The 17,191-nt window shown below is 69.1% G+C and overlaps 1 protein-coding gene across 3 annotated transcripts; it reads right to left on the bottom strand.

The window, feature by feature from the left end:
* Positions 1–9,158: 9,158 nt before the first annotated feature.
* GPIHBP1 (glycosylphosphatidylinositol anchored high density lipoprotein binding protein 1) lies at positions 9,159–10,758 on the bottom strand. Of its 3 annotated transcripts, none has more exons than XM_051841827.2 (4): positions 10,521–10,758; positions 10,064–10,183; positions 9,606–9,722; positions 9,159–9,528 (listed from the first exon to the last, which is right to left on the bottom strand). In XM_051841827.2, exons 1-4 carry the CDS (start codon positions 10,570–10,572, stop codon positions 9,266–9,268), a joined length of 552 nt encoding a protein of 183 aa, XP_051697787.1. In that variant the 5' UTR covers positions 10,573–10,758; the 3' UTR covers positions 9,159–9,265. The 3 variants fall into 3 exon arrangements, with proteins under 3 accessions (XP_051697787.1, XP_069932011.1, XP_089191937.1); XM_070075910.1 differs by having other exon boundaries at positions 9,606–9,795; positions 10,521–10,717; XM_089335811.1 differs by lacking the exon at positions 9,606–9,722 and having other exon boundaries at positions 10,521–10,742.
* Positions 10,759–17,191: the final 6,433 nt, after the last annotated feature.

The raw sequence follows: 17,191 nt of genomic DNA, 5'->3' as shown, positions 1-17,191 counted from the left end.
GCTGCGGCCGCTGCGTGGGCGGCCTGCGTGGAGGGCGCTCCCCGCCACTCTTTGTCCTGAGCCCGCCCGGGGGACTGTGCCGGACGCCCTGAAAATGTAGTCGAAGCGTTCAGCCCCTTGCCACGAGTGTCCTCGGGGGCACCGCGTGACCGCGAGGGGGCTCGAGACCGAACGTCTCGCGCGTGGGCCGCGGCTCCCTGGACCTGGGGGCTGAGGGAGCCTCTCCGGCGTCTACCCGGGCCTCCCAACACCGCCGGTGCCGAGACGGCCCCGGCAGGGTGGGGTGGTCCCAGGCTGACAGCCGACTGGGGCCGCTGGGCCGGGGTGTGCCCCCCACTCGCGGACACCCGGCCCTTCGTGCACCCCAGGGACTGTGTGAGAGAAGGGGCCCAGGCCCTTGCCACGCGTCTCGAGAGGGAATTCTCGGTGCTGGCGTCTATAAATTGCATTCAGGCGCTAGGAAAGCTGCACACACACGTGAGCGGCGGAGGGGAAGTGGACAGAGAGGGCCTCTTGCTCCCCCAGGGCCCAGGTGAAGTTTGATTGACAAGTGATTGACAAGTGCACGTCGGGGCGTGGCTTCCAGGTACCTGCAGCTCCGATGTACCTGCTAGCTCCCTGCCTGATCCGCTGTGGCTCCCGCAGAGCCTTGGAGCGTGAGGGTGGCCGCCACCTGCAGGGGTCACCGCTGCCTCCCCGTGCCTGGGCCTGGCCCCTGCAGGCGGCGGGAGGCGTGGCTGTCTCTGGGCGTGGCCCTGCAGGCAGCGGGAGGCGTGGCTCTCTCTGGGCCTGGCCCCTGCAGGCGGCGGGAGGCGTGGCTGTCTCTGGGCGTGGCCCTGCAGGCGGCGGGAGGCGTGGCTGTCTCTGGGCGTGGCCCTGCAGGCGGCGGGAGGCGTGGCTCTCTCTGGGCGTGGCCCTGCAGGCAGCGGGAGGCGTGGCTATCTCGGGGCGTGGCCCTGCAGGCAGCGGGAGGCGTGGCTGTCTCTGGGCGTGGCCCCTGCAGGCGGCGGGAGGCGTGGCTGTCTCTGGGCGTGGCCCTGCAGGCGGCGGGAGGCGTGGCTCTCTCTGGGCGTGGCCCCTGCAGGCAGCCGCAGGTGCGGCTGTCTCTGCTGGCTTGGACGTGGCGCCCACAGGTGGGAGACAGCAGGCGGGTTTCCCGCTCTGGGCGACAGCAGTCCATGCGTGCGACCCCATACAGCGCGATGCTTGACGCCTCACACCGCGTTCCTCCTCCCTGGGGTCCTCCCTCGGTGCCCCCCGCCCCAGCTCTGAGATTCCCGGACAGCCTGGGAAGCCATGTGGAGAACATTCCAGGCTCCCGGCCAGGGGCTTCCCTCTGGCATGGACTGCAGCCGACTGTGAGGCTGCTGGCACCTGCTGCCCCTACTCCCCATAAGCGTCCAGTGAGCTTGCCATAGGTGACAGCCAGGGAGGTCCACCCGGTGTCCCCGGCGTGTCCTCTGCCCAAGCTGCACCAGGGGCGCACTTCACAGAGGCTGGACAGCTCACAGGGGAGGAGGGGACGTCAGGCACACTGGCAGTCTGGCACCTGTCGGTGTAGCCTCCTGTGGGAGCCCCGCGATGTGCACGTACCGCTGGGACCCTGGCCCCCTTGGCCGGTCCCCCACTGAAGGACACCTGGCCCCCACTTGGGGCTGTACCAGGAGAGCTGCTGTGAACGATGCTGTGGGGGTGTGTGGTGTCCAGGTCTGGGGGTGTGTAGTCCAGGTCTGGGGGGTGTAGTCCAGGTCTGGGTGTGTGTGTAGTGTCCAGGTCTGGGTGTGTGTAGTCCAGGTCTGGGTGTGTAGTGTCCAGGTCTGGGGGTGTGTAGTCCAGGTCTGGGTGTGTGTAGTGTCCAGGTCTGGGGGTGTGTAGTGTCCAGGTCTGGGGGTTTTTAGTGTCCAGGTCTGGGGGTGTGTAGTGTCCAGGTCTGGGGTGTGTGTAGTTCCAGGTCTGGGGTGTGTAGTCCACGTCTGGGGGGTGTGTAGTCCACGTCTGGGGTGTTTTGTAGTCTCCAGGTCTATGGGGGTGGGGCCAGGGGCGGGGGTGGGGCCAGGGGCGGGGCCGGGGGAGGCCCGTCCGCACTGGCTCTCAGTACGGGCAGGCAGTTTTTCTTAACCTACGTTACAAATCTTTTTTATTTGATAGGCAGAAACAGAGGCCGTCCATCTGCTGCTTTGCTCCCCAAATGCCCACAGCAGCCAGGACCAGATCAAGCTGAAGCCACGAGACTTGAACTCCATCAGGTCTCCCCCATGGCTGGCAGAGACCGATGTGCTTGGGCGGCTTGAGCAGGGAGCTGGGTGGGTAGAGGAGCAGGAATGGCTCCCGGCACTGCCGACTGCGATGCAGGCATCCGTCCCAAGCCTCGGCCACTTCACCAAATGCCCCCCCCCCGTCGGTGTTTCTGGCTGCAGCCCTCATGTAGGCGTGCGGTGCCGTGTCCCTGCACCATCGGGCCCCTGCACACGCAGCCTCCTGGCGAGGCGTCTCTGGCGCCGTTGCTCCCTGGGGGAGGGGCCGGCTGGGAACGCCTCTGTCCCCTGGGTCTTCTCCCAGTCTGTGCTTTGTCCCCTCACTGGTCACCAGCCAGGCGTTCCTGAGCAGCTCTCTTCCCCGGGACGGCCCCCTCGGCCCCTTCGTGGCATTTCCTGGCTGGGCTTTCCCACCCCGGTGCTCTGACGCCATCTTCCATGACATGGAGCCGCTGGTGCCTGTTCCAGAAAGTTCCCGAGCCCGGGCATGGCCGTCCCCTGCCTCGAGTGCCGCTGCCCTGTCCCCAGGTCTGAGGGCTTCTGCAAAGCCTGGGGGTGCAGGAGGGCCCCACCCAGTGGCCGAGTCCACATCCTCAGGGATTTCCTGCTGGGCTGCCGGCCCCCCAGGTCCAGAACACGGAGCAGGAAGCCACAGACACCTGCTTCCCTCGGGAGAGGCGGAAATCCCCAGGAAACCAGCTGGCCGGTCAGCCCCTGGCCTTTGTGGCCTTCCCTGGGGGACACGTGGAAGAGCAGGTGGTCCCGAGGCTGGAGGGGCGCAGCCCTCGGGTCTGGGTTGGGGGAGGGTGCCCCCCTGGAGCTGTCCAGGGTCCCAAGGAAGGTCGCAGACTAGGCAGGGTCTCTCCCCAAACCGGTCCAGGCCCAGCCCCGCCTCCAGCTGTCAGGCCACTGAGGGCCCTGGGCGAGGTGGGGACACAGTGTCCTCCCCGGGCTTGCTCCCAGCGCCAGGGCAGTGCGGACGTGGGCTGACTGTGCTGGCTTGGGAGGGGGTCACTTGGAGCTGGCTGGGTGGGAGGGACAGGGAAAGGAGCAGGTCAGGGCCAACCTAGGCCAAGCGAAACACCCGGGCGAGGTCCAAGCCGGGCCCAGGGGGTAAGGTCGCGGCCAGGTGGCCAGTGTCCACACTGCTCGGCTGGTAGGCCTCACTGCTGTCCGTCCTGGTGGACGAGGGGGGCTGTGTGCCGAGATCGTGGCGCAGGCCTGCCGGGCTCTCAGCCCTGGGTCGCACGGGTCCCTGGGTCTCACGGGTCCTGGGTCACATGGCCCTGGGTCGCACGGGCCCTAGGTCGCTCGGGTCCCTGGGTCACATGGCCCTGGGTCGCACGGGCCCCGGGTCGCACGGGTCCCTGGGTCACATGGCCCTGGGTCGCACGGGTCCCTGGGTCGCACGGGTCCCTGGGTCACATGGCCCTGGGTCGCACGGGTCCCTGGGTCACATGGCCCTGGGTCGCACGGGCCCTGGGTCGCTCGGGTCCCTGGGTCACATGCCCTGGGTCGCACGGGTCCCTGGGTCACATGGCCCTGGGTCGCACGGGCCCTGGGTCGCTCGGGTCCCTGGGTCACATGGCCCTGGGTCGCACGGGTCCCTGGGTCACATGGCCCTCAGTCGCACGGGCCCTGGGTTGCACGGGTCCCTGGGTCGCACGGGCCCCGGGTTGCACGGGTCCCTGGGTCACATGGCCCTGGGTCGCACGGGCCCTAGGTCGCTCGGGTGCCTGGGTCACATGGCCCTGGGTCGCACGGGTCCCTGGGTCACATGGCCCTGGGTCGCACGGGCCCTGGGTCGCACGGGCCCCGGGTTGCACGGGTCCCTGGGTCACATGGCCCTGGGTCGCACGGGCCCCGGGTTGCACGGGTCCCTGGGTCACATGGCCCTGGGTCGCACGGGTCCCTGGGTCACATGGCCCTGGGTCGCACGGGCCCTGGGTCGCACGGGCCCCGGGTTGCACGGGTCCCTGGGTCACATGGCCCTGGGTCGCACGGGCCCCGGGTTGCACGGGTCCCTGGGTCACATGGCCCCGGGTTGCACGGGCCCTGGGTCGCACGGGCCCCGGGTTGCACGGGTCCCTGGGTTGCACGGGTCCCTGGGTCGCACGGGCCCCGGGTTGCACGGGTCCCTGGGTCGCACGGGCCCCGGGTTGCACGGGTCCCTGGGTCACATGGCCCTGGGTCGCACGGGCCCCGGGTTGCACGGGTCCCTGGGTCACATGGCCCTGGGTCGCACGGGCCCTAGGTCGCTCGGGTGCCTGGGTCACATGGCCCCGGGTTGCACGGGTCCCTGGGTCACATGGCCCCGGGTTGCACGGGTCCCTGGGTCACATGGCCCTGGGTTGCACGGGTCCCTGGGTCCCACGGGCCCCGGGTTGCACGGGTCCCTGGGTCACATGGCCCTGGGTCGCACGGGTCCCTGGGTCACATGGCCCCGGGTTGCACGGGTCCCTGGGTCACATGGCCCTGGGTCGCACGGGCCCTAGGTCGCTCGGGTGCCTGGGTCACATGGCCCTGGGTCGCACGGGCCCCGGGTCGCACGGGTCCCTGGGTCACATGGCCCTGGGTCGCGCGGGCCCCCTCAGCTGCGGGACCAGCAGGCTCTGGAGGTTCTGGATGCCAGGCTCTGGGGCAGTGCTCGCCAGGTGTCCGGCGAAGGCTGCACCTGGATCGGCGCCAAGCAGCCGCCCCGAGGCCAGTCCGCAGCCTGGGGCCTCCCCACCCCTGCTGACCCCTGAAGCCCCTCCTGGTCCTGTTGCGCCCAGCGCACCGGGCATCTCTGCAGCCCCGCTCTGCCTGTTCCCTAGGGGCGGGGCCGCAGTGTCGGCTGGATGCGTGTGCAACACGTGCGGGGCAGTGCCCCCACTCCTGCCTGTGCCACCCTTAGCCCCAGTACCCCGCCTCCTAGCAGGCTGGGTTGGCCTGCGTGGACGGCTGCTAGGAGTACAGGGCTCCTAAGGGTCCCCGGCAGATGCCCGGAGCAGCTCCGTCCCCGGCCCCGCGGGCGCCGCCCAGATGGCCGCAGGGTCTCTCCCTGCCTCTGCCCTTTACACGAATGTCTTCATCTCGACTCGGTTCTACCTCACGACCCTGACCCCTCCGGAGCCCTCGCGTGGCCAACGTGCTCGGCGCCTTTCAGAGCGAGACGCACCACGCAGCCAGGGCCGGGACCCTCGCCACCCGCCGCACGGGGGTCTGGAAGGCCTAGGGCCGACCCTCCGGCCGCGCCACCACGACACGTGACGTGTGCGCAGGCGTGTCTCCACAGGCCCGCGGGTAAGCCGAGCCCGCACCGCCGCAGCCCCCAGACTCAGCTATGCAGGGCCCCGCCCCCGCCCCCGCCCCGCGCGGCCGCTCTGGGGAGCTCTAGGCTCTCGGGAGGACTGGCTCTCGGTGGTTCGCGGCGGGGCGGGGCCGGCGGGCGGGGCTTTTGCGGCTGCGGGCTCCGCCCCTGGAGCAGGTGCCCGGCGGGGCCTGGGGCTTGGGGCTGAGGGCGCCCCTCGGGCCAGAGCTCTGCCGCGACGCGGAGCAGGGCTGGGCTCCGCAGACTGGCGGGCCGCGCGGCGACCGGTCCCGAAGTTGCTTGCGGGTCTGACCCCACCTCTGCGTCCCTTGCCCCTGCCCCGTGTCCCCTGGGGAACAGGTGTCGTCCGAGCTGGCCAGGTCCCCGCTAAGCAAGGCTTCTGGAGCTCCTAGCCACTTCGTGGAAAAGGCCTGGACAGGGCAGTGGGGGTCTCCACTGCCCTCGCGCCAGGGCCGAGGCCGCTCCGGGGGACGCTGCTGCCCGTGACCAAGGGCGACGCCAGCGTTGTGGCCACCGGGTCCCAAGCACGCCCCCTTCCTGCTGGGCCCAGGCCCAGGTGTCCAGGGACTGGTGCAGGGTGGCCCAGCGCTGGGACCTCCTCTGGAACCCACGGATGCGCCTCCCAGGGCATGGGGACTTTGTGGCTGACCTAGGAGGTTTCCTGGGTGACCTGAGGGGACGAGGGAGCGTTGACGGCCTGCAGTGGACAAGGGGAGGGGCCGCAGCGATGGCCATGGCCAGTGCAGACGGACGTGGGGCAGAGGGAACGGCCTGCAGTGGACGAGGGGAGGGGCCGCAGGGTGGCCATGGCCAGTGCAGACGGACGTGGGGCAGAGGGAGAGCTAACGGCCTGCAGTGGATGAGGGGAGGGGCCGCAGGGTGGCCATGGCCAGTGCAGACAGACGTGGACTCCTTCCTGCTCAGCTCTGCGTCAGCCTGGGTGCGGCCCCCCGCCCAGGGCTCCTTGCTTGCTTCCTGGGGCTGACGGCAGCACTGGGCTGTCTTGACTGGGAGCCTGTGCCGGCCCCTGTCACACCCGCCTGGCCCACGCTGTGGGAGTCCAGCCCGGGCCTGGCCGGCACCCGGCCCCAGTCCCACCTCTGCCGTGCGGCCCCGAGCTCTGGCATCCTGGACCCGCAGCCCTGGGCTTGTGATCCCCTGGGCAGGCCGTGGCCCCGCTGTGAGACCCTGAGCTGCCGCCTGTCCTTGGCCAAGAGGGCCATGGTGGTGCCCACCCTGGGCAGCTCAGCGGCGTCCCTCCTCCTGCCCGGAGCTCTGGGGGCAGCTGGGGGCGCTGCTCCGAGGGCCTGGGGAGGGGTCAGCTGTGCTTCTGGCCTCCCTGGGAGAGGGTTCCGGGGACGCTGGGAGAAGAGGCTGTCACCAGGCCCCTGCTCCCTCCCTGGGTGCCCCAGCAAGGTCAGGGGTGTGTGCGGGGCAGGGCAGGGGCCTGTCCCTGAGACCTGCACAGGGCTGCCAGGCAGCGGCCGGTGGGCGGCCGTAGTGCCCCGTGTGCCCGGGCGGTGTGGTTGGTGAGGCTCCTGCTGGCCTGAGGGGCTCGTGTGGGCACAGGTGGCGCGAGGAGGGGTCCTGGGACATAGCAGCTCACATTCACGGGGCACACAGGGCGTGCTCACCACAGCCCTGCACGGAGGGACCGGGCCAACAAAGAGCTTCCAGAGGTCGGGAGCTCAGGCAGCCTGACCCTGAGCTGTGTGTGCGTGTGTACATGCGTGTGCGTGTCTGTGTGTGTGCAAGTGCATTATAGTGCACACGTGTGTATGCATGTATATGTGTGCATGTGTCTGTGTGCATGGCAGTGTGAGTGCATACTGTGTGCATCTATGCCTACACGTGTGTGTGTGTGTGAGTGTGAGTATCACAGACTGAACACTCAGCCTGGCAGTGTGTGTGCATCTATGCATGCGTGTGTGTGTGTGTGTGTGTGAGTATCACAGACTGAACACTCAGCCTGGCAGTGTGTGTGCATCTATGCATGCGTGTGTGTGTGTGTGTGAGTGTGAGTATCACAGACTGAACACTCAGCCTGGCAGTGTGTGTGCATCTATGCCTGCACGTGTGTGTGTGTGTGTGTGAGTATCACAGACTGAACACTCAGCCTGGCAGTGTGTGTGCATCTATGCATGCGTGTGTGTGTGTGAGTGTGAGTATCACAGACTGAACACTCAGCCTGGCAGTGTGTGTGCATCTATGCATGCGTGTGTGTGTGTGAGTGTGAGTATCACAGACTGAACACTCAGCCTGGCAGTGTGTGTGCATCTATGCATGCGTGTGTGTGTGTGTGTATGTGTGAGTATCACAGACTGAACACTCAGCCTGGCAGTGTGTGTGCATCTATGCATGCGTGTGTGTGTGTGTGAGTGTGAGTATCACAGACTGAACACTCAGCCTGGCAGTGTGTGTGCATCTATGCCTGCACGTGTGTGTGTGTGTGTGTGAGTATCACAGACTGAACACTCAGCCTGGCAGTGTGTGTGCATCTATGCATGCGTGTGTGTGTGTGAGTGTGAGTATCACAGACTGAACACTCAGCCTGGCAGTGTGTGTGCATCTATGCATGCGTGTGTGTGTGTGAGTGTGAGTATCACAGACTGAACACTCAGCCTGGCAGTGTGTGTGCATCTATGCATGCGTGTGTGTGTGTGTGTGTGTGAGTATCACAGACTGAACACTCAGCCTGGCAGTGTGTGTGCATCTATGCATGCGTGTGTGTGTGTGAGTGTGAGTATCACAGACTGAACACTCAGCCTGGCAGTGTGTGTGCATCTATGCATGCGTGTGTGTGTGTGTGTGTGTGAGTATCACAGACTGAACACTCAGCCTGGCAGTGTGTGTGCATCTATGCATGCGTGTGTGTGTGTGAGTGTGAGTATCACAGACTGAACACTCAGCCTGGCAGTGTATTTCCCTCCCCTGCAGGGCCACCCTGCGGCAGGCAATGCGGGGCCCCTTCCTCCCAGGCTGCCCTGCCATTCTCAGCATGCTGCCTCCTGGCACAAGGTGGCTGCTGGGCCCCAGCCATTGTTTCAGCCAGCAGGAAGGAGAAAGACCATGCCGCCTCCACAGAGGGGTCTGCCTCCAGCCCCCTCCCCAAGCTGGGCAGTGAGGCTCTTAGTAGTAAGGAAGGGAGACAGTGCACAGCGCAGGCGCCTCACTGCCCGCTGGACGGGCATCAGCAGGAAAGGCCTGTGGGACACCCAGCTGTGAGCCTTGCTCCCCACTGCTCGGCCGGGGAAACGGAGGCCCAGGCCCACCAGAGGAGACATCAGGGGCCGGGCTCCCTCCTGCCCAGGCCTCTCCTCCCTGGAGCCCCTGGGGAAGAGCAGGGGGTAACCTGGCTGCCGGCCTGGGGGAGGGTCCCCGGACCAGGACGGGGCTGCTGAGCCCCACCTCAGCTGATGCCCGGTCCCCCTCCCTTGCGGACCCCAGCCCCCTGCTGGCTGCCCCTGCAGCCTCCCAGACCACACAGCTGTGGTGGGCATCTCTCTGCCTGGGGAGCCCCTGGGGGCCGCAGCAGCGGGGAGTGGCTGACCGGCCAGGCTGGGCGGGGAGCGGAGGAAGCAGGCGCGGGCCGAGGAGCCAGTACTGTTTATTCCCACGGGGCAGCGGGGTCCGAGGGGCGGGTGGGGGCCAGGCTGGCCGCGCCGGCGGTGGGGGCCAGCACCCAGGTCCCTGTTGCTCAAAGGCTGGCGAGGAGGCTGAGCAGCAGGGCTGCGCCCACGTTTGCCAGGCTGCTCAGGGGCCCGCCGGCCCCCGCCCCCTGCGGGTGGCCGGGGCTGCTGCCGCCCGGCGGCTCCTGGGGGTGGGGGCTGTGCCAGGGCGGGACGTTGCACAGGGTGGACTGGCAGCAGGTCTTGGTCATCTGCATCCCCTCCACCGTCTTGGTGATGGGCTGGCAGGTGTCCGCGCACCACGTCGAGTAGGTGGTCAGCAGGCCCGACTCTGGGGAGGGAGGGGGAGGGGTGCTGAGGCCCGGCCCGGCTCCCCAGGGGCCTCGTGGGGGCGGGGCCGCGGCTCACCGGTGTTGCTGTGGGCGATGAGGGTGGTGCAGGAGGCCTGGCTGTGGGCGCAGCTCTGGGTGTGGCTGCAGCGCTCCTCCCTCTGCAGGGCCTGGCAGGTGTAGCACTGTAGCCGCCCTGCAGGACGGGGCTCGGGCTGAGGCCCCTGCCCGCTGAGGGGCAGTGCAGGGCCCGGGAGAAGGAGCCGGGGCTGTGCGGATCGCGGAGGGTGAACGCCCCCACGAAGAGCCCTCAGCTCCTCCCCGCCCAGGGCTGCCCTGCGGCTCTGCCCGCCTCGCCCTGCCCACCCTCTCCAGGGCCAGGAGCTCTTTCCAAATGGAACCCAGGCCTCCCCAGCCCCCGCTCCGGGCCCCCAGCCCCTTCCCCCTGAGTGAGAGGAGTGGGGTGTGCCAGGCGCCCCTCAGTCGCCGGTCACATCAGCCCCGCTGGCCAGTGCTGGGCGGGGGGGGGGACGGTACCTGTGTCCCTGCTGCCGGCGTTGGCCTGGGCCTCTTCTTCCTCTTCCTCGTCATCGTCGCTGTAGCCGTCCAGGCCCACGTCGTCGTCCTCGCCCTCGTCCTCCTGCGCCCGCGCTCTCCCTGGCCGTGCAGGGGCGCCTGTGAACCCCGGCTACCCAGGCGCAGAGGACACCGCTCGGGGCCGCGCCCCTCTGCCCCCGGGCGCCCCCCCGCCCCGGCAGGGCCTGCTCTGTCCCTGCGCAGCCGGCTTGCTGGCCTGCACGGTGGCCACCAGCCCCAGCAGGTGCTGCGGTGGGCCCTCACTTCAGCCTTGCTGTGTTACAGGGCAGGAAGCTGAGGCCGGGAGAGCCGACGGACCCCCCCGCCCCGCGCCACGACCCCCACCCATGCTGGAGAGGCTGAGCCTGAGGCTGGGGGCCGGGGGGCCCCTCTTCCTCCCCGGGCTCTGCCCCCACACCTGGCTGCCTGCACAGCAACAGGGCCAGGAGCACAGCCCCGAGCGCCTTCATCCCGTCCGAGCGAGCCGGGTCCTCGCACAGGGCTCTGGGCTTGCGCTGAGTGGGACGAAGGGCACTGCTGGGGCTTCCCACGGCCCCCACCCCTGCAGCGGCAAACAATGGTCCCGACTTGGCCCCCAGCTACAGGCGCCAGCCCGGGGACGCCGCTTCCCTCCAGTACCTCTGGGGCCGCGGGGGGAAGGAAGTGGTTGTGGTCAGCACTGGGCGTCCTGTCCACCTGGGCAGCCCCCCCCGTGCGCCTCTCACCCACTCCCTCCAGTCCCTCTGGTCTGCACTGCAGGAGCTGCTCCCAGGAAGACCCCAGGAACTCAGCGGGGGGCAGGGGCTACACCTGCGGTGCCACCTCTACACGGCCCTGGCCAGGGCCAGCTGACCCTGTGGGGGTAGGGAGGGGACGCTCCTCCTTAGCTCCGGGGGGGGGGCACTGCCCAGTCCCGGCCAGAGCCCGAGATTCGCCCAGGGGGAGAGATGGCCTCACTGATCCCAGCTGGGCCACAACGCTGGGGGCCAAACACTCGCAGGTAAATGAGAGCCCAGCCCCCCAGCTCTGTGCACCCTATCTCCTTCCAGGCCTGGCACGCATTGTCCTTCCTGGAGTCCCATCTGGCCAGGCCGAGGGTGGTGGCCCCTGGGTGGGGACGAGGCCTCACAAGGCTGGGGGAGCCGGGTCCCCAACACAGTGCAGACACCTGGCCCCCCATGCATCTCCCAGGCGGACACGGACGCTGGTCCTGAGTGTCCCCCAGGGGCCACATCAGGGCCTGGGTTTGCCCAGCCTTTGCCCTGGGCCCAGCCTCCTCCCCAGCCCAGGCTGCCCCCCACCCCCAGCCATGCCGAGCCCAGTGCCCTTGTCAGCAGTGTGGTCACCCCCGCCCCCTGCCCGCAGCCCCCGGGCTTTGGGGTCCTGGCCGTAACTGGCTCCCGTGCCTGGCTCCCTCCTGTGCCCAGTGTTAGCACCCGGCTCCCTCCCGTGCCCGGCTCCCGTGGAAGTCCCATTGCTCTTCCTGGCAGCAACAGCCTCGGGCTCAGAGCTGGGTGCTGGCCGGGCACCGGGGACACCCGCGGGCACTCGCACTCCCTCCTGCTGGGCAGGGGCTGAGAGTGGAGGTGGGTGCAGGGGCAGGGGCAGTGCTGGCATGGAGCCGATGGGGCCTCGTCTGGGCTGCGAGCCCCCTGCTCTGTCCCCTCCCGCAGGAGGGCTGGAAGGGACGGGGGCGGAGTCAGCTGTGAGACTGGAGAGGGGACGCTTGGACCCCCAGGAGAGCAGGCCACGGGGGTGGGGGTGGGGGGCCATGGCTCCCTTCCCGCGCTCCCCGCCCTCTGCAGCCGGCCCTCTGCTGACTCAGGGGCTTTGAGCCGGCTCTGGCAGGCTGCCGGGCTGGCTTCTTAGAGCAGCGTCAGACCCCCTCCCGGGAGCGGGGGGGGGGGGCAGGAAGGGGCAGGTCCATGAGGGGCCAGGCAGGTCCAAGCCCCCTTTGTCCCTGAGCACAGAAGGAGGCAGGCGTGGGCGGGGTGGGGGCGCAGGCTCTGGCTGCCCTCCCCACGGAGCCCAGGCCCCTGGGGGGGACGCACCCACACTCATGGGGGCATTCGCCCCCTCCCAGCCCCCGAATCCGCTGGGCCTAGACCCCTGCCCCACCCTGACTGCACCGCCCAGAGCCCACTTCTGAGAAAGCTCCTTTTCTGGGACCCCAGAGCCGTCCGCTGGCTGGCACCAGCTCCAGATGGCACCTCGCTCCCCGCCCCCGCCCAAGCCTGTCGGCCCCCTTGGGGAGCAGACGCCCGGGGCCCTGATGTGGCGGCGCAGCTGGCTGAGGCGTCGCTCGTCGCTCCTGACTGCAGATCCGGCCCCAGCTGCTCTGCTGCCCGCCCCCCTTCCCGCTAACGCCCCGGGAGGTGGCTGCTGCGGGCATTTGGGGTGTGAACCAGCCGATGGACAATTTCTGTCCCCCTCTCTCTGCTGCTCCGCCCTTCAAATAAACAAATCCAGAGAATCCTCAAAGAAAATGCAGCAAACAGCACTGCAGGCATGGGGGGGGGGCGGGGGACCGTACGGCGGAAAGCCCTTCTGAGGCTGGAGGCCGGGGTCAAGTTGCCGGTGATTTCGGTGTCCGGGCTGCTCTCCGGCTCTGTGTCGGCTCCTCAGAGCTCCTGGGGGCCTCCCCCTGGGGGCTCCTCACTCACTCAGGACCTGGTCAGCACTATCTCTGGATCTCAGGCCTCTCAGACCAGGGCAGGGCAGGGCAGGTGCTCATGGGGCCAGGAGAGGGCTGGGGGTCTGGGGGCACAGGGCAGGTGCTCATGGAAACCTGGAGGGAGGGGGCTGGGGGTCTGGGGGCACAGGGCAGGTGCTCATGGGGGCCAGGAGGGAGGGGGCTGGGGGTCTGGGGGCACAGGGCAGGTGCTCATGGGGGCCAGGAGGGGGCTGGGGGTCTGGGGGCATAGGGCAGGTGCTCATGGTGCCAGGAAGGAGGGGGCTGGGGGTCTGGGGGCACAGGGCAGGTGCTCATGGGGGCCAGGAGGGAGGGGTCTGGGGGTCTGGGGGCACAGGGCAGGTGCTCATGGTGCCAGGAGGGAGGGGGCTGGGGTCCTGGAGGCACAGGGCAGGTGCTCATGGGGGCCTGGAGGGAGGGGCTGGGGTCCTGGAGGCACAGGGCAGGTGCTCATGGGGGCCAGGAGGGGGCTGGGGGGCTGGGGGCATAGGGCAGGTGCTCATGGGGGCCAGGAGGGGGCTGGGGGTCTGGGGGCACAGGGCAGGTGCTCATGGGGGCCTGGAGGGAGGGGCTGGGGGTCTGGGGGCACAGGGCAGGTTCTCATGGGGCCAGGAGGGAGGGGGCTGGGGGTCTGGGGGCACAGGGCAGGTGCTCATGGGGGCCAGGAGGGAGGGGCTGGGGGTCTGGGGGCACAGGGCAGGTGCTCATGGGGCCAGGAGGGAGGGGGCTGGGGGTCTGGGGGCACAGGGCAGGTGCTCATGGGGGCCAGGAAGGAGGAGGCTGGGGGGCTGGGGACACAGGGCAGGTGCTCATGGGGGCCAGGAGGGAGGGGTCTGGGGGTCTGGGGACACAGGGCAGGTGCTCATGGGGGCCAGGAAGGAGGAGGCTGGGGGGCTGGGGACACAGCGCAGGTGCTCATGGGGGCCAGGAGGGAGGGGCTGGGGGTCTGGGGGCACAGGGCAGGTGCTCATGGGGGCCTGGAGGGAGGGGGCTGGGGGGCTGGGGGCATAGGGCAGGTGCTCATGGGGGCCAGGAGGGGGCTGGGGGTCTGGGGGCATAGGGCAGGTGCTCATGGGGGCCAGGAGGGAGGGGGCTGGGGGGCTGGGGGCACAGGGCAGGTGCTCATGGGGGCCTGGAGGGAGGGGGCTGGGGGGCTGGGGGCATAGGGCAGGTGCTCATGGTGCCAGGAAGGAGGGGGCTGGGGGTCTGGGGGCACAGGGCAGGTGCTCATGGGGGCCAGGAGGGAGGGGTCTGGGGGTCTGGGGGTATAGGGCAGGTGCTCATGGTGCCAGGAGGGAGGGGGCTGGGGTCCTGGGGGCATAGGGCAGGTGCTCATGGGGGCTAGGAGGAGGCTGGGCATCTGGGGGCACAGGGCAGGTGCTCATGGAGCCAGGAGGGAGGGGGCTGGGGTCTGGGGACACAGGGCAGGTGCTCATGGAGCCAGGAGGGTCTGGGGTCTGGGGGCACAGGGCAGGTGCTCATGGGGGCTAGGAGGAGGCTGGGCGTCTGGGGACACAGGGCAGGTGTTCATGGGAGACAGGAGGGGGCTGGGGGTCTGGGAGTGTGGGGGAGGGGTTGGGGATGCTTCGGCTGAGGGACTGTCTCTGTCCATTCCTCATAGCTGCCCCGGCTGACAGCCTGGGAGTTCTGAGGGCTTGTTCCGGAAGGGCCGAACAAGGTCCTGGGCCTTGTATGTGGGCACGAGTCCCACTCATGAGGGGGACCCCCTCACTCATCACACGAAGCCCCGTCCTAGGACCACCACCTTGCAGGTTAGGTTTCAGACCACAACAGGGAGAGACAGGTGGAAGCTGACCCCCAGAGAGGAGACCACGCCCGACCTGGCCGCCCGCGGGAGCCGGGGGTGTCTGGGAGGGCTCCCCAGGGCCAGACCTGGCCCCACCCCGACAGTCTCTCGGCAGGACCCTGCAGAGCCCACCTGGGTCCCCGCACCTGCCCCCTGATCGCCCCAACTCCATTCCCTTCAGCAGCTGGGGTGGCCTCAGCAAACGCATGGGTCTCCTGCCCACTGCCCTCTCCAGACCCCTCACACTTCCCCCTGTTCTCAAGGTGCCCCCCGTCACTCTCCACCTGCTCATGTCTGTCTACTCCAGGATGCTCTTGCTGCCCCCTGTCTCCGGCACCTGGCCAGGGCGGTCACCTTGGTCACCACACAGCCAGACGGTCACCCCTTCACTCCATCTCGATCCCGCCCTTGCCTGCTTGGTCACCGCCTTTCCCTACACCTGGCTGCCCATGGTGGGACCCCATCTGCCTGGGCACCCGGCCCACGCCCAGAGGGTTTGCTGTGTTTTGTCAACAAGGGAAGCACACGGTGGCAGCTGAGTGACTGGGTCACCGTGGCTAACGGGCGTGCAGCCCGGGTCCCCCTAGCACAACTGTGCTGGAGACACAAGCGGGGGCCGGCCCTAGCAGAAGCCACAGGGCGTCCACCAGGGACGCAGAACAGTAAGGCCCCCAGCAGGGCAGGGACATGGGCCGCCACACTCTGGACCACTTGAGGGGGCAGCGTGGGTCCTGGCAGTGAGGGGCAGCGTGGGTCCTGGCACTGAGGGGCAGCGTGGGTCCTGGCACTGAGGGGCAGCGTGGGTCCTGGCACTGAGGGGCAGCATGTGTCCTGGCAGTGAGGGGCAGCGTGGGTCCTGGCACTGAGGGGCAGCGTGGGTCCTGGCACTGAGGGGCAGCGTGGGTCCTGGCAGTGAAGGGCAGCGTGGGTCCTGGCAGTGGGGGGTAGCATGGGTCCTGGCAGTGAGGGGCAGCGTGGGTCCTGGCAGTGGGGGCAGCGTGGGTCCTGGCACTGAGGGGCAGCATGTGTCCTGGCAGTGAAGGGCAGCGTGGGTCCTGGCACTGAGGGGCAGCGTGGGTCCTGGCAGTGAAGGGCAGCGTGGGTCCTGGCACTGAGGGGGCAGCGTGGGTCCTGGCAGTGGGGGGTAGCATGGGTCCTGGCAGTGAGGGGCAGCGTGGGTCCTGGCAGTGAGGGGCAGCGTGGGTCCTGGCACTGAGGGGCAGCGTGGGTCCTGGCAGTGAGGGGCAGCGTGGGTCCTGGCAGTGGGGGCAGTGTGGGTCCTGGCAGTGAAGGGCAGCGTGGGTCCTGGCAGTGAGGGGCAGCGTGGGTCCTGGCAGTGAGGGGCAGCGTGGGTCCTGGCAGTGAGGGGCAGCGTGGGTCCTGGCAGTGAGGGGCAGTGTGGGTCCTGGCACTGAGGGGCAGCATGTGTCCTGGCAGTGAGGGGCAGCGTGGGTCCTGGCAGTGAGGGGCAGCGTGGGTCCTGGCAGTGAGGGGCAGCGTGGGTCCTGGCAGTGAGGGGCAGCGTGGGTCCTGGCAGTGAGGGGCAGCGTGGGTCCTGGCACTGAGGGGCAGCGTGGGTCCTGGCAGTGAGGGGCAGCGTGGGTCCTGGCAGTGAGGGGCAGTGTGGGTCCTGGCAGTGAGGGGCAGCGTGGGTCCTGGCACTGAGGGGCAGCGTGGGTCCTGGCAGTGAGGGGCAGCGTGGGTCCTGGCAGTGAGGGGGCAGCATGTGTCCTGGCACTGAGGGGCAGCGTGGGTCCTGGCACTGAGGGGCAGCGTGGGTCCTGGCAGTGAAGGGCAGCGTGGGTCCTGGCAGTGGGGGGTAGCATGGGTCCTGGCACTGAGGGGGCAGTGTGGGTCCTGGCAGTGAGGGGCAGCGTGGGTCCTGGCACTGAGGGGCAGCGTGGGTCCTGGCATGAGGGGCAGTGTGTGTCCTGGCACTGAGGGGCAGTGTGGGTCCTGGCACTTGAGCCCTCCCCCCGGGCCCCAGCCCCCCTTCCTCCACCTGCACAGCTTAGCGCCGCTCCCCCCCACCCCACCCCCGTCCCTACTTTGTTCACTGCCAGGCGGCCTGACCCCTGTGCTTGTGGGCCAGCGAGCTCCCTGCCCCACTCTCTGTTCCGTATCTGAGGGTCTCTTCTGGGCCAGGGCTTCAGCTGGGCTCAGGGAGGAGGGTGGGACGAGCCCGGCTTTGCTGAAGACCCTGGTCAAAGACCACCTCCCGAGGGTGGGTCACCAGCCACCCCCCCCCCCCGCCTGTCCCCAGGGCCCGGCACAGCAGGTGTGCCTGTCAGCATACAGCTGGGCCTCCTGCAAGAGGCCCTGGGCGCTCCACGCGGCGGGACCAGGGAGCGGGAGAGCCCTGGCTCAGGGCTGTCCTCAGCTCTGTGCACACACGTGGGTGCTGAACACTCGAAGTCCTGCGTATGCACTCAGACCCATCCTACCTGGGGCCAGGGCCACAGCAACCCGCGGTTCCCGAGCTCCCTGGTCCTGACCACGCGGCCAGCAAAGCCCCCGGGAGGCGCGGACATCGGAGCAACGCGTAGCTCCTCTGGACGCTCCCTGCACCCCGAGGCTCCTGTGCCCGCGG

Source organism: Oryctolagus cuniculus, chromosome 6 (genome assembly GCF_051225735.1).
Source record: "Oryctolagus cuniculus isolate XC-2025 breed Fujian yellow rabbit chromosome 6, ASM5122573v1, whole genome shotgun sequence".
Taxonomy (NCBI): domain Eukaryota; kingdom Metazoa; phylum Chordata; class Mammalia; order Lagomorpha; family Leporidae; genus Oryctolagus; species Oryctolagus cuniculus.
Note: the sequence above shows the minus strand (reverse complement) of the source record. Positions and strands in the feature narration are given on the sequence as shown.